Below are 13996 nucleotides of genomic sequence, written 5' to 3' on the forward strand. Positions count from 1 at the left end.
CGGATGCCAAGAATCAAGTGACCCAAGATGTCGTGCTTCGTTTCCTGGGGGATGAGTAATCCTGACACGGGTGGAGCAGCATTCCTACCTTTTAGTGCGTGTGCATCTTCCCTCGGTTCTCTGAATAGTCGTCCGACATTGAACTGGATTGAGTACTACCACTGCTATAGTAATCCTACAAGTCTCTCTCGTGTGCTACATCTGTATGTGCATACTTTATCCTCACTGCTCGTCAAGGTAATTGTTGGCTGTCGAGTTATCCAGAAAGGGCAATGCTTCCTATTCATCAGCTGCTCTCAAACTACCCCAGCTTCTCCATCATCACCGTATCGAGATCCCCCGCAATCTAACAAGTTAGCGATCCCACTTGTTGATTCACAGTATGTATGCCGCTTTCATGTGTTACAAGAGTTACAGAGAAGGGGGGTATTCCTTTCATTCACGCTCAACAAACTGCGTGTTACACATGTACAAACTCCTCCCACTCCCATACCCTAGTTCCGGATCCGACGGTTCTCCAATATCTGCCTAAGCCATCCAATGTGTGCAATTTTGTCCCCTTTATGCCAAAAACACATGCCCCATATTCCCGTTTACTGTAAGCCGCTGCGCAGCCGCTAGTGTGCGCCAGCATGGTATCTTGTGTTCCAATAACGCCCGACGTGGTAATGGAATACCCGTCACACTCTCAAGACACCTCACAAGATCCGTCCAGCGAATCCTCGGCTCACCTTTAGCCTCAATTGATGCTCGCAGTTGGTGCCAAGGCTACGCGGTCCCTTGGCTTGTCCACCAGATCAGCGTATCCGTCCAAGCTGGCGCCCATTGTCTTGATCATATCAAAGATGTGCGTGCCCTTGAAAGTCTCGGCCCAGAGGCGCACGACCGCACTCGCCAGCTGTCTCAACTTCATCGGGTCTGTAGTTGCAGTTTCCATCTGGGGGTTGGAATTTGCGCCAGCCAAAGATGGATCAACGGGGACGGCGAACTCGGTTTCGTCCAACATTCTCCTCACTGTTTCCAAGAGGTTTCTCTCGTCGAGGCTGATGGGAGCATCAGACGGTGTAAGAGACCCCAGGGTCAAGAGCCACTTGGCTAAAAGAAGAGCGCATTCAAAGTTGCATACTATTCAACCACGATTAGTTTTGCATCAAGCGGAGGGGGGGAAACGAATCAAGGGGAAGAAACGTACACGAATGCTGAATGCTCCATTCTGTAGACTTGGTTCTCGCAACATAGTTAACACCCGCCTTGACCAGCATGGATAATGCATGAACGGCTTGAAATACCGCCCCGTGGAGTCGCACGCTGCGCACAACGAGTGGTGTGGAAATCATGGCTGATGCCATCAACATCGAATCCCTTGTCTGTAGCTCTCTGCTTGGAGGGGTATCGCTGTATAGCCGAATGTACGCGAGACGCAGAAGAGCTGTCGCGTTATAGGCCAATAGGCCGCCTGGGGAAAAGTCTGTGCTGGCAAAGGGTCCTGATCCCGTGGCAAGGAGATAATGGTGCTGCTCGACCGTAGTATGCCATACCCGCAGCGCCTGAGTGACTTCTTCCACATCCTCCGGTTTCAATGTGCGTTGTGTTTCAAACGGCAAGCCGGCTGCCAGCGAGGTTTGCTTCAAAAAATACACGTGCTGGATGAGAACGTGAATGAGCACATAGAATCCCAGCGACGATAGATGATTTGGCAGCCCCTGATTCGTTCGGCCAAACAGCCGGGCAATGGCCTCGTGGACTGTAATCTCCACCATTGGAGTAGACTGCCGCAGCTCTTGCCACTGCCAAGAAGTCTCCGCTCTCCAGAGTCTAGCAGGAAGCGGCAAAGAGAGTCTGAGTTCCGACGTGACCAATAGAGGCGGCAAGTCATATGCGATACTGCAAAGGTTGAAAAAGGAGTACGCAATCAACTTAGTCCTGGTGGCCCCTTCGCGCTTGATCCAAGCATCCCAATCTGTGACGCTTGCTTGGCTGATGTCTTCAGTAAGCCCTTCTTCTCTGATCAAAATGGCCAGGGTGCTCTGCAATGACAGTGCCTCATTTAGGATTGTCTTGGCTCCCCACAAGCCAACAGAGAATAGGAGTAAGACGGCCTGGATTGTTTCCAATCTAGACTGGGGCGTGTTGGGAGAACTGTAATTGAAGATTTATGTATTAGCAACTCATAAAGAAGAAAATACGTAAAAGAACGGAAATCGTAAAAAGGTATTTACTTACTAAGGCTCCCGATGCGTGTCTTGAGTTATCGGCCTCTCCGACTGCGCTGAAGCAAAGGAATGCCGGTAAGAAGTACTAGGAGAAGGCCGTGTCGAGTGAGGGCTATAGGATGAAGCGTTTGGCAAGAGGGCGTGGATTTCCGAGCTATGTCTTCGTCGTATCTGCTCCATTGCAATAGCTTTTGCTGCATACCAGAGGGCATATCCTCTCTTACTCTCGAACCTGTACTGCGCTCCAACGGACAGGATGGCAAGAAGCAGCTCTGGTGCAAGCTCAGTGGGTGACAATGTAGGCAAATGCAAAAAGGGCAGCTGCTCATGGAAGCCCCCAATGTATCCCTCCAAGAAGCGGGTGAGCGTATAGCGAGAAGGGAAGACGAAGTCAGTCGGCAGCACAGACGAGAACTCTTCCAGACGATTCTTTATGACGCCGTGGTCAACCACCGATATGCGTAGAGGGGAGCGCGAAGCCTCCTCGTGCAGTCGAGAATTAGGCTCCTGCACATCAGGTGCAAGAGACCCGAAGCGGGAGGGAAGCTGTGAACTCGGCTTCGAGCCCCCGCGTTGAAACACGGCCGGAGATCGAGCAAAGAAGTTCATCTGCTGATCGGGCTCAAAGTGCGGAGGGAGGAAATGCTGCGGCGTCGTGTAATCGTCAAGGAATAGGTTGTAATCCTCGTACGCTGGCTGTTGAGGCTGTGGACCGAAGGCAGCCGCGAGAATTGGCGGATCTGCTCGCGCACGATCCGCATATCCCTCGATAGTATCAGGATAACTCTTGACTCTAGAGTGAGCTGGAGGCTGCTGGGGCATGCCGTTCAGCAAGGGCTGGATGGTGTTAACCTCGCTTGCCAACGCAGCATCGGAAAGGAGATCAAGATTGCAAGCTGCAGTCCGTGCTGCTGCTTGCGGGTCTTGCTGGCCAAGATGATGACTTCCCGGATCTGAAGCTATGGATCCGTGATGATATGGCGGTGGAGGCGCCTGGGGCTGATGCTGCTGTTGCTGTTGCGGCGGTGATGGCTGAGGGGGGAGGAGAGTGGTTGTGGTAGGAGGAGGAGGAGGGGGCGGCCGCAGCCTGTGAATCCCCATGACATCGAGGTCGACGTGGCCATCGGACAGAGATGGCTTGTGCATAGACGTGCCAGAGAGCTTCCTTGGCCTGGAGACATCTTTATGGCCTTCGTTTAGGTGAACAAGCTTCTCGTGCCGGACGAGAAGATCGCTGATGTCCATATAAGTCAGTATAACCCAACGCAAGGCGGGGACCGTGTAAGTGCAGCGAGGAGGTGGGAAGTGCAAAGTGGATCAAGGCGAGCAAAATAGCAAAGTTGAAGCTTAGGCAAGAAGCTTAGGGTGAGGCTAGAGGTGACACTCTGGAAGAGGGGAAAGGGGGGATATGTAAGGCAATGAGGAGGCGCGGGTACTCGTATGGGTACAAGCACCACATAAAAAAGGCACAGCATCGCATCACCTCATGCTAAACCACGCCATGGGCTATGTAGGTACTTACAGACATGCGGCAGAGGACGGGGGATTCGTTGAAGGTGCAAGGAAAACGGCAAACAGGGTCGGGTCATGGGGAGGGGGAAACGAATTGCTCTTACCGTCGCCCAAAGGTTTTCCCACAACGGTCCCAGCCACATGAAAAGGGCTTCTCTTTGGTATGAGTCCTCTCATGTCTCTGGACATGTTCAACGCGCCTGTAACTCGAGGAGAAGAGGTCATGTGAGCAACACAGCACGAAGCAGCAGAGTTGGACAGATGCGGAGCAGAGCGGGTTAGACTGACCTGAAGCGCTTGCTACAGTACTTGCAAGGCAATGTCTTGGGCTTCTGGTTGCGATTCTCGCCCACCTCGGCAATTGCGAGGGCACTGGATTGGTCTGGCGGTGGCAGAATGGCCGGGCCGTCCATGGTCTGGAGCGGGAGCATTACGAGCAGAAGCGAGGCCGTCAAGGTATGTTATAAGTGACAAGGAGCAACGAAGCAACAACGCAACAGCGACGGGATTTTGGGGGTAAAGGATGTGGGGGATGGGGGAATGGGAAGCAATCAAGGGCACGGCAGCTCGAATGAACAACAGATGGAGTATCAACAGGATCCGTCCGACCTCGACACAGATGAGAGACACGGCCCAGAGGAAACAGCAGTGTGGGGTCAGCCGGGTTTCGCACTCGGTCTGCTATCTGCAACCACAGTGGCTAGGAGGAGGAAAAGAGGCGACCGACTATGTAGCCGACTGGGGAGAGGGAGAGAGGCCGGATCCAATCAACAATGGACAAGCAGCAAGCAGCAATCGAGGCTGGCCCATCAGGCAGACGAGTCGAGGCGAGTCGAGTCGAGTCGAGTCGGTCGAGGCGAGCCGCAGCGCGTGCCCAGCAAGGTTCGGCTGGCCGCGGGTGTTTTGTTTTGCAGATGAAGGAGCGAGGCGAGATGTGATGGACCACAGCACAGGCGACAAGAAAAGAGCCCGGCGACTTGATCCGGCCAGGCAAAGCGAGCGATACACTTGGATTGAACCAGGACCCCCAGGCGGCTACAGCGTGGAGCCGGCACAAGGTACAGCTTCCCCGATTTGGAGGCAGGCCAGTTGCAGTAATCCGTAGTATCGGGGCAAAGGACCAGCTCAACGGCGTTGTGTTTGGCTCATCGGTCGCGTGCCGTCATCCGTTGGGGGTTGGAGATGGCAGCGGAAAAAAGAAATAGGTAAATGCTTGGCCGGGCGTCGCTTGGATGTCGGCCCCAGGGCTGTCAAACGACATGTGCTTTTTTAGACCGGCAGAAAAACGAGCGGTGGCCGAGGCAACGACGAGCGACAATGGACGACACTGACTGCCAGATGCTGATGCTAATAATGCCAATGCTAAGGCAATGCTAATGCCAAATGACGGCCAAGTTGATGGACAGGAAGAAGTAAACCGGAATGTCTTGGGATACGGGATGTACAAGGGCCAGGGTTGGATTGAGCGGGGAAGCTGAGGGGAAGCAAGCTGGAGAACAAGCCACAGACACAAGCTAGATGCCGTCCGTGGAGAGGAGAGGAGAGGGGGAAAGGCAAAAAGGTGAAGCCCCGGATATGACATGACACAACGACTGCGCTGTACTGGTACGAGTAACGCGGCACGGCTAGGCACTTTTAGTATTGGATTGATTTCGTACTACGGCACAAACGACTAGAGAGAGAGAAGACAAGCCCAGCTCTGAGCCGAGCCTGCGCAACTGCGGATTTTGCCTGGTGCGCGTGCGTGCTAGGCCGGCCTCGGCAAGCCTGCGATCTCAAGCTTGACAAGGCGTCCAGCTAGTCGAGTCTATGTAGTAATATCTGCGTGCTTGCTGGGCCCACCGTGGGCATGACTCTAGTAGTAGTAATTAAATCTCTGTGGCACAAAGGATGCAGTTGCAATGACACTCGAAAGCCCCCAGACCGGGGGGGAGCAGTGGTGGTCATTTCAGAGGCAAACAGATCAAGATGGGCCTCTTGCATCTCTTCTTCTGTTTCCTTATCTATCCTGCTTCTTACATGTAACAATTACTCCGTACAGACAGAGCCATCCATCTAATGGACGGCGATGCATTGCCTTCTAGCTCACAGCCTGCCGTTCCCCCACAGGGTGGGCCCATCCAGATGATTTTTACCCCAGACCCCACGGGGATCCCAGCATTATCCGGCACTGGGCCACTCAGCTGTTTGGGTTTTCCATCTGCCCGTCTTTTTTTGCTCTTAATTTCCACTGCATGCGCTTGGCGTGGGTGGGCGGACGTGCTCCTCCATCCGTTATGTAATCACCATTCCCTATCTCTCTCAGTGCTCCCCCTCACACACACCCTGCAGACGAAATGTTGCATTTGGCAAAGAAAAGTAAAACAAAAATCATTGCGGTGCGGCCACAGCGGCAAATTCTACTCCAATTTGCCAACAAGGGGAGCGCTAAGTTAGAGTTCAATCTTTTATCCCGTTTAGGTAGCTGAGTTGTGGCGCACGAGATGTTGTAATGAACGACGCCGCTTCTGTCGCGTGAACTGAACTGAGACGGCTGCTGCACGCGATGCGTCGAGTCTCTGCATTCAATGCTGCGGCAACGTCTTTTCGCTAGAAGGATAATTAGGAGAGTAGCAGATACTAGAAAAATGCAACGATAGTAACAAAGAGTACCTAGTAGTGAAAGCTAAAGAAATTTATACTGGCAGCAGATAGGTACTCAAAGAATCGGATGTGCGAGTAGTAGTAAATGAAGGGTCCCCCCTCTGTATCCTGTCATATACGCTTAAATTTCAAGTAGCCGTCGGGATGTTGCATGGCATATTCGGTATGCTGAACAGTCCCACCCATAATCAACTGACATTGATATGTGCCTAACATCTCAAGACGGCCTCAGTCACTGCTATCCAAGCACAGAGTGAGGCTATCTGCGGTAAGTAGTTTCATCCTGTTGCCACGTCTCAAGTGAATGGCCAAAGCGTATCAAACTCTCAAGTCACTGATTTTGAAGGGTCCCGCCGATTAGGATGTGAACATGGTCATTGAGGTCTCTTTAATAACCTATTAACTTCACCCTTGACACAGGATGGGGGTGACTATTTGGATCTGAATACATATAGCTCGACATTGCTCTGACTATTCGTAGATGACCAATACAATCTCAAAGTAGCCCGCCATTTCCTCAACTGATCTCTACTTCACTCACAGTCAAGCACCATGGGCTCAGAAACATCCGAGAATTCAGACACCATCATGGATTGGGAAAACACCAGGGGTCCAGCATACGATATAGGCGTGTATCGTGAAACGAGGATGAGAAAACTTGCTGACAGGATCTCTGATTCGGCGAGGATCTGGGACCGCTATTACAAGAATGCTGATATTGAATATTCCCACGAGAATTTGTCTGTCCCAATTCTAAGACCACAGGTACCGGTTGGAGCCCGCAAAGCTAGAGAAGAGATAATTGATTCAGCATTCGAGATGATTGAGCTAGCAGCTGGGCCATCCGGGATGATACCAATTGCAATATCTCAAGTAAATACAATTATGCTCCCCAGCAACCCCATTGCAGCGAAATAATTTACCAAGCCCGGTGCTAATCTCAGTTTGCAGGTCCAGTTTATATCGGCTGTTAAATGGCTCCTCCATTTCAAGATATTCGATCGAATTCCAAAGCGAGCTGTAATGCCATACGACTCCTTGGCTGACGAAGCCAATTTCCCCGTTTCTGAGCTCAAGCGGATGCTCCGACTAGCAATGGCACACCGTGTTTTCTGTGAAGTGGACGGCAAAGCTGTTTCTCATAACCAATTTTCAAGGAAACTCTTGCCAGAGATGGGGATGTCATTCACGGCCTACCCTTTTTCTGCGACACTGTTATGCCGGCTATAGCGAAAATGATTGACAGAACGACAGAATGGCAGGCCTCAGGCTCTGATGAGGACGATAAAACAGCTCTAAATCTTGCCTTCGATGATGATTTAGTCTATGACGAATTTTCATCTCAGACAGAGGAAACACATGGGTACACTCGTCTAATGAGCCTATTGAGCTCTGGTCGGAGTCTTCCGTCAAACTGTTTGGCGGAGGTGGCTCATGGTGCCGTTGACTGGTACTCTCTAAGGAAAGGAGCAATTGTTGTAGATGTAAGTATTTATTCCATAGTATTTGCCTTTTTACTCCATGGTATGGGCGACAGGCTACTGACACATGTTACACTTACAGCTCGACTCACGCAGCTCATGTTCGTGGGAGTTGGCTGAGCAATTCCCCCATCTCCGATTCCACGTTCATGCTCCTCGAGACAAAGTCAATGCTATGAGAGATTATGTAAAAACAAATAAGCCCGACCTTTTGAACAGAATCGAATTCCGTTCCACGGATCAGGCAATCGCTCGTTCAGCAGACATCTACCTCTTGTCAGGGCTCACCCATCGTCGAACGGACAAAGAGATGGCCGAGACTTTATCGAATATCTTTCATCATGGAATGAACTTTGATTCACGAATCATCGCCATTGAACCATTGCTGCCTAAACGGGGGTGGTCGACATTGGCCTTGGAGAGGATATCGCAATGTCGCAACATCACCATGTGGCAGCTGCGGAATTATGGCGACAGAACATTGAACGAACTTGAGATGCTTGTCAAAGCATTAAGTGAAGACTTTTTCATCGAGAGCCACACTCGTCGGTCAAACAGCACGGTGACAACGGTTGTGTTTCGCCTCTTTAACAGGTTTGATAGAGTAGATTTACCAGGTAGTATGGGGCCATGCCTCTTGTTTTATTCTATCATAAGATGCGTCAATGAATTGACAGTATTGAGTTTGCTATACCGCATATCTTTGCAGTTTGTGTTCAATTACATGCATGTGAAGTAGAGTCAGTGCAGACGGTACATGATGCAGGCTGCAGGCGTAGCTGGAGCACAGGCTACGGCAGAGCTCCCGCTATCAGCCGCTTATCAAACTCGGGGCGGCAGAGCCTCAGCATGCACTTCATCCACTCAACAACTTCTCAAAATTTGCTTCTTCATCAACAAACACACTGTATACATCTCCAATTGAACCAGAACCTCAAAAACAAATACCCGAATCTTAAAAAAGAGACCGGAATCCATTCTTACTTTGCATTTGGCAATGGCTAGCCGCTCCGACCCCGACTCTTCTCCCCCTGCGAGGAGAAGTCACAAGCGATCAGCTGAAGACGACGTTAACGACGATCTGCCCCAGCCATACAATGCCAACTCCCTCCAGGCACCCAAACGACGTGCCATTTCTCCATCCGAGCAGCCGCGGAAGCAGAAGCGACCGGGAGCGCGCGCTCGCTTCTCCGAGGCCGAGCGAGAGGCCATCCGCCTGCGCCAGATCGAACGCGATCGTCAAGCCGCCCAGGCCGCCGCCTCCCAGGCTGCAGAGGAAAACAAGATCCGAGGCATCAACGACGTCGTAAGAGAACACTACAACAGCGTGCCCGAGCGAGGACGCGACTGGCGCACCCGCGAGAGCAAGATCAAGGGACTGCGCGTCTTCAACAACTGGGTCAAGAGCTGCATCATCCAGCGCTACTCGCCCGATGAGGACCACACGCCTGGGTCGCGAGAGATGGGTCGGTCGAGCGGCAGGGAACTCCTTGTTCTCGATATTGGCTGCGGAAAGGGCGGCGATCTGAGCAAATGGCAGCAGGCACCACAGCCCATCCAGCTCTACGTCGGACTGGACCCTGCCAACGTCAGCATTGAGCAGGCAAGAGACCGATACAGGCAAATGGGCTCTCGAGGAGGTCGAGGAGGTCGCGGTGGACGACATGGCAGACCTCCGCCGCGTCTCTTTGATGCGCGGTTCCACGTCAAGGACTGCTACTCGGAGAGCATTGAGGATGTGGAAATCATCCGGCAAGTCGGCTTTGACCCTTCTACCATGAACCGCCGTGGCTTCGACGTCGTCACCATGATGTTTTGCATGCACTACGCCTTCGAGTCCGAAAAGCACGCTCGTACCATGCTCCGCAATGTCGCCGGCGCGCTCAAGAAGGGCGGCCGCTTCATCGGCTGCATCCCTAACTCGGACGTGCTCGGCGAGCGAGTCCGCGCCTTTAATGCTAAAGCGGCTGCCAAACGCGAGGATAACAACGAGGTCAACGGCGACGGCTCTACAACCCCTACTTGTACGCCGCCCGCCGCCCCAGAGGCGGACGCCGAGGACGGAGACCTCGAAGAGGGCGAGGCCGAACCAACGGCTGAATGGGGAAACTCAATCTACCGCGTGCGATTCCCAGGCAAGACCCCCGATGATGGCGTCTTCCGTCCCGCGTTTGGCTGGAAGTACAACTTCTTCCTGGACGAGGCCGTCGAGGAAGTCCCCGAATACGTCGTCCCCTGGGAGGCGTTCCGTGCGTTGGCCGAGGACTTTAACCTGGAACTGCAATTCCACAGGCCCTTCCTGGAGATTTGGGAGACGGAGAAGGACGACCCGGAGCTTGGACCGCTGAGCGAGAGGATGGGGGTCCGTGAGAGAGGCGGCGGACGGCTTCTCGTCTCGGACGATGAGATGGAGGCCGCAAGCCTTTACGTTGGCTTTTGCTTCTACAAAGTATAGTCTGTTGCTTTTTGCTCTACACCGATGCAATTGGAGCTCAATTCTTTTTAATGCCGTGGAATTAATGCCAATCTTTGTTTCTTCTACATATTCGTATTCAATAAAACCACTGGAAAATGAAACCGTGCCAAACATATCTGTATCTGTAAACCGGGTATCATAAGCTCCAATCTAATTTCTGCTTGCTTCCCAGGAACCACCACCAAGACGAAACGCCGTCCTAGACATAAATTACCAACACTACCCGTACTCTTGGAATTGGGCGGCATATAGCCGCTGCGACTATTGCATCTGGTAGAGAAACGCTATGGATCCAAAAAGTTGTCAAAACTTGTACTAAGATCCTACATGGCATTCGTCGACCGCCTCCAAATCATAACGGCTGCAATCGCCGCACAAGCCGTTGCTCCCAGAGTAAGATACAAGCTTGTCCGATCAGGTGAGTCATCGTCAGTCTTGGGGAATGCGGTGCTTGGGTTCGCCGCCGCCTCAGCAAGGGAGACAAAGAGCTCACTGATGCTGTTCCATGTGACACTGACATGCAAGGGCGAGCTCATGTTAAGAGACGACGTGTACTGGTCGGGCTGCAGCTCGCTCCGCTGCATGGTTTTGTCCCTGTCTGCCTTGAGAGCGGTGTAGACGGATGGCAGCTCGTCTAGCTGGGGGTGCCTTTTCCGTATGTCCACAATGTGAGAGAACGAATCGGGGTCGGATGAATCGTATGTGTAGCAAAGAAGGTCGCAAGCGTCCAGTTTTGCCTGGTTTTCTAGAATGGCCGGCTCAAGTTCTCCGAGCTCCTCGAAAATGAGGTAGACTTGCTTTCCACCAGGAAGTTCCACGCTGTTGACTGCTCGACGTGGCTTAATGGTGGGATGGTACAAGTCGTCAAACGGACGATTGAGGAAGGCGTCCAGGAGGGATGATTTGCCGGCCCCTGACGCGCCGAGAATATAGCAGTGGAAGACATTCCTTTCGACACGCCCTGGTCGTCTTCGCCTCTTGCGCGGTTTCGTAACCTTGAGTGCTGAGGTGATGGGTTCTTTTGGGTTGGGGGGCTCGAAGCCGAGGTATGCCAGGTACTCTAGAGTTGTCTTGGGTTCTAGAAACGTCGTCATACTCCATTGGGCCAGCCAACCTTGTAAAGTGATGTATCCGCCTTCGTTTCTGACCGTCGAGGATGGGAAAGAATCGGCCCAGGATGCGGGCAGTCCAGGGGTAGGAGCGAAGAGCGCCTCAAGTTCCTCGTCATTGAGACCGCCATCATTATCTTTGTCGAATAACAGGAATAAATCCACAAAGAACCGGTACCCTGCGGGACTGAGCTCGGCCGAGCAAAACTCTGGAACCTCGAATTTGGGATGTAGAAAGTTTTCTTCCAGACTCAAGCTATCCGTATGGTGGTACTTGCGCAAGATGATCCAGATGGTTTCGTGTCGACCTTTTTCGGCATACATTTTGTTGAGTTGCAAGAAGCCTTTCAGGCTGATACCCTTGGACAAATCTACGTCGCCTCTTAGAGATTTTGATATGGAAAGTTTGATGTTTTCGAGCTCGTCGTCCGTAAGGGGTTTGTCGAAGCAGCGAGATTGAAAGTCTCGCATTTCATGATTATCCAGATAGCCGTCCTGGTTTTTATCGCAGAGGAAGAAGATTCGCTTCAAGGCTTCGACGCAGGAAGGCTTGAGATGGCCTTCCTTGTAATCGAAGAGGGGCGCAATCGGGTGGGTCACGGCCTTTTGGCACAAAAAGAAGACTTCGTTGACGTTGCGATGCTCCCTTGCGCTGGTTCTGATACACGAGTCGATTTCTCGGAACTCACCCATGACGGGAAGCATCTCCTCCTCGACGACTTGCGATGTACTACTCTGGCCCACAAGATCCGACTTGTTCGCACATAGAACGACAGGGACGTTGACACCCAGTGATCTAAAGTAGGGCATCCAGAACAGGGCGACACGCTCATAGCTGTAATGATCGGCATAGACTAGCAGGATGACATTGCATTTCCGAATCTCCTTACGCAACGTCGTTCGGTCTTGGGGTCGAGCCGAAGTATCGACAATTGTCGTAGTGACATTCTCTGGTGTTCCAATGCTCGGCGGGATGGTGATTTGAGGCAGGACAGGCTGGATCTTGTTGGTCATGAACTGGTCCTTGACGAGAGACGCAATCAGGCTGGACTTGCCCGTGCTCTCGTCGCCGCAGACGCAAATTCTCACTGAGCGAATTAACACACCAGGTCAGTTCCAGTTCAGTCATGTAGAGTAGACATTCCGAGCATCATGGTTCTCATGACCCTTTGGAGGGAGCACAGCCGGACACGGGCCGGGTTGGGTTTGAGTTCTCTCACCTGCGGTAGGCATCGCGCAAGCTGTCAAGACAATGCCGGGTTTGCTAAGCCAAGGCTACCTCGAGGCCATGTCCTCAAGCAGCGAGTTCCAGGGCATCTATCGAACAGCTCAGGCGCCAATATGTAGGAGCAGAAGCTTGGAGTCTTGTGGAGCCGCAGCTGCGAGATGAAATCTAGTGCTTCCACGTCACAAGCCGCATCGCTACAGGTGCAGCTAAATTGCCGCGGGGCTGTTGGGTGGTCGTGGGCTGATTTGGCAGGCGGTGACGCATGATAGGTGGGAGGGACGTGCTACTGTATAGAGGTAGCTAGCGCTGAGCGGCCACCTGAGATGCTACAAGCAGTTCCAATTAGCGGCTGCAGTTACGTTCCTGTTGCAGACAGACCCCTAGCAGGCGCTGAAGTGGTGTGTACGAGTACCGCACGAGTACGGAGGCCCAATCAGCAGCCGGCCGATGCTGTGCAGATGTACCATCGCGCGCCAAAGCGTTTTCTGGTCATTGTTGATTTCTCTTGTCATGGGCCCCACAAGCCTTTTGCTTACTCTATTACGATCATAGAGGTCAGAAATAATTTATAGCGCCTTGTAACACGAAAAAAATCCATGTTACAAGTGCCAAGCAATGACCAGAAACCCCCGTGGCGCGCGTAGGTATGTACCTACATGTATTCCGCAGCACTCTTGTGCTTCAATCTTCGAAAGAGTTACATGCCCCCAGTGAGGCAATTTCGATTATTCGCATGTACCTGCATTCATTGGGCCTCCATGGACGACCTGAGCTGTACAAGGGCCTGTGTCTACCTGCTCAATCCCTCGACCTTCACATGGATTAGCGACTGCAGCATCATCTCACGATGGCCTTTGCCAAATACGGATCACAGCACTCCATCCCAAAGCACGGACAACGTCCCTATTTGCTCGCATCGCCTGCATGAGAGCATCACTGGCCATCTTAGGGTTTAGTGGTCAAAGTGCGTCCAACCATTGAATCGTCAACTGTTGCATCCCCACTTCCCCCACACACGCTATTCCTCCAACCTGGTCCTAGTCCATTATCAGCTCTCCGGATAAAGACCCCCAGCGGCGCAAATACGTCCGCCTTCCTTGCCTCTGGAGAATGTCCTGATCCAGCACCCTCGGTTCGTTAGGTTGGCCGCCCCGTTGCGAAAAGCACACGCGCTTTCACTCGTCCAGCCGCCGTCTCTCCGACTCGCTCTCTTCGCTTGTGCTGTAGAAAGTCGGTATTTGGGGCGCTCATCCGTGATAGCGATAGCGATTAGCGAGCATCTTTGCGCGACAACTGCGATTCATCTCGACCGACGAACGGCTGCCAGACACGAG

General features: G+C 52.5%; 3 protein-coding genes across 3 annotated transcripts; 1 reads left to right on the plus strand and 2 right to left on the minus strand.

Moving 5' to 3' along the window:
* Positions 1 to 739: 739 nt before the first annotated feature.
* Triagg1_4114 (transcriptional regulator family: Fungal Specific TF) lies at positions 740 to 4138 on the minus strand (the record flags this gene model as incomplete). The annotated part of the gene is made up of 5 exons (XM_062898482.1): positions 740 to 1125; positions 1193 to 2139; positions 2224 to 3447; positions 3736 to 3906; positions 4014 to 4138. 5 exons carry the CDS (start codon positions 4136 to 4138, stop codon positions 740 to 742), a joined length of 2853 nt encoding a protein of 950 aa, XP_062757134.1.
* A 4708-nt stretch (positions 4139 to 8846) lies between these two features.
* Positions 8847 to 10304, plus strand: Triagg1_4115 (uncharacterized protein; the record flags this gene model as incomplete). The annotated part of the gene is made up of 1 exon (XM_062898483.1): positions 8847 to 10304. One exon carries the CDS (start codon positions 8847 to 8849, stop codon positions 10302 to 10304), a length of 1458 nt encoding a protein of 485 aa, XP_062757135.1.
* A 344-nt stretch (positions 10305 to 10648) lies between these two features.
* Positions 10649 to 12667, minus strand: Triagg1_4116 (uncharacterized protein; the record flags this gene model as incomplete). The annotated part of the gene is made up of 2 exons (XM_062898484.1): positions 10649 to 12522; positions 12655 to 12667. 2 exons carry the CDS (start codon positions 12665 to 12667, stop codon positions 10649 to 10651), a joined length of 1887 nt encoding a protein of 628 aa, XP_062757136.1.
* Positions 12668 to 13996: the final 1329 nt, after the last annotated feature.

The sequence above is a fragment of the Trichoderma aggressivum genome, assembly GCF_033847375.1.
Source record: "Trichoderma aggressivum f. europaeum strain CBS 100526 chromosome Unknown scaffold_012, whole genome shotgun sequence".
Lineage (NCBI taxonomy): Eukaryota > Fungi > Ascomycota > Sordariomycetes > Hypocreales > Hypocreaceae > Trichoderma > Trichoderma aggressivum.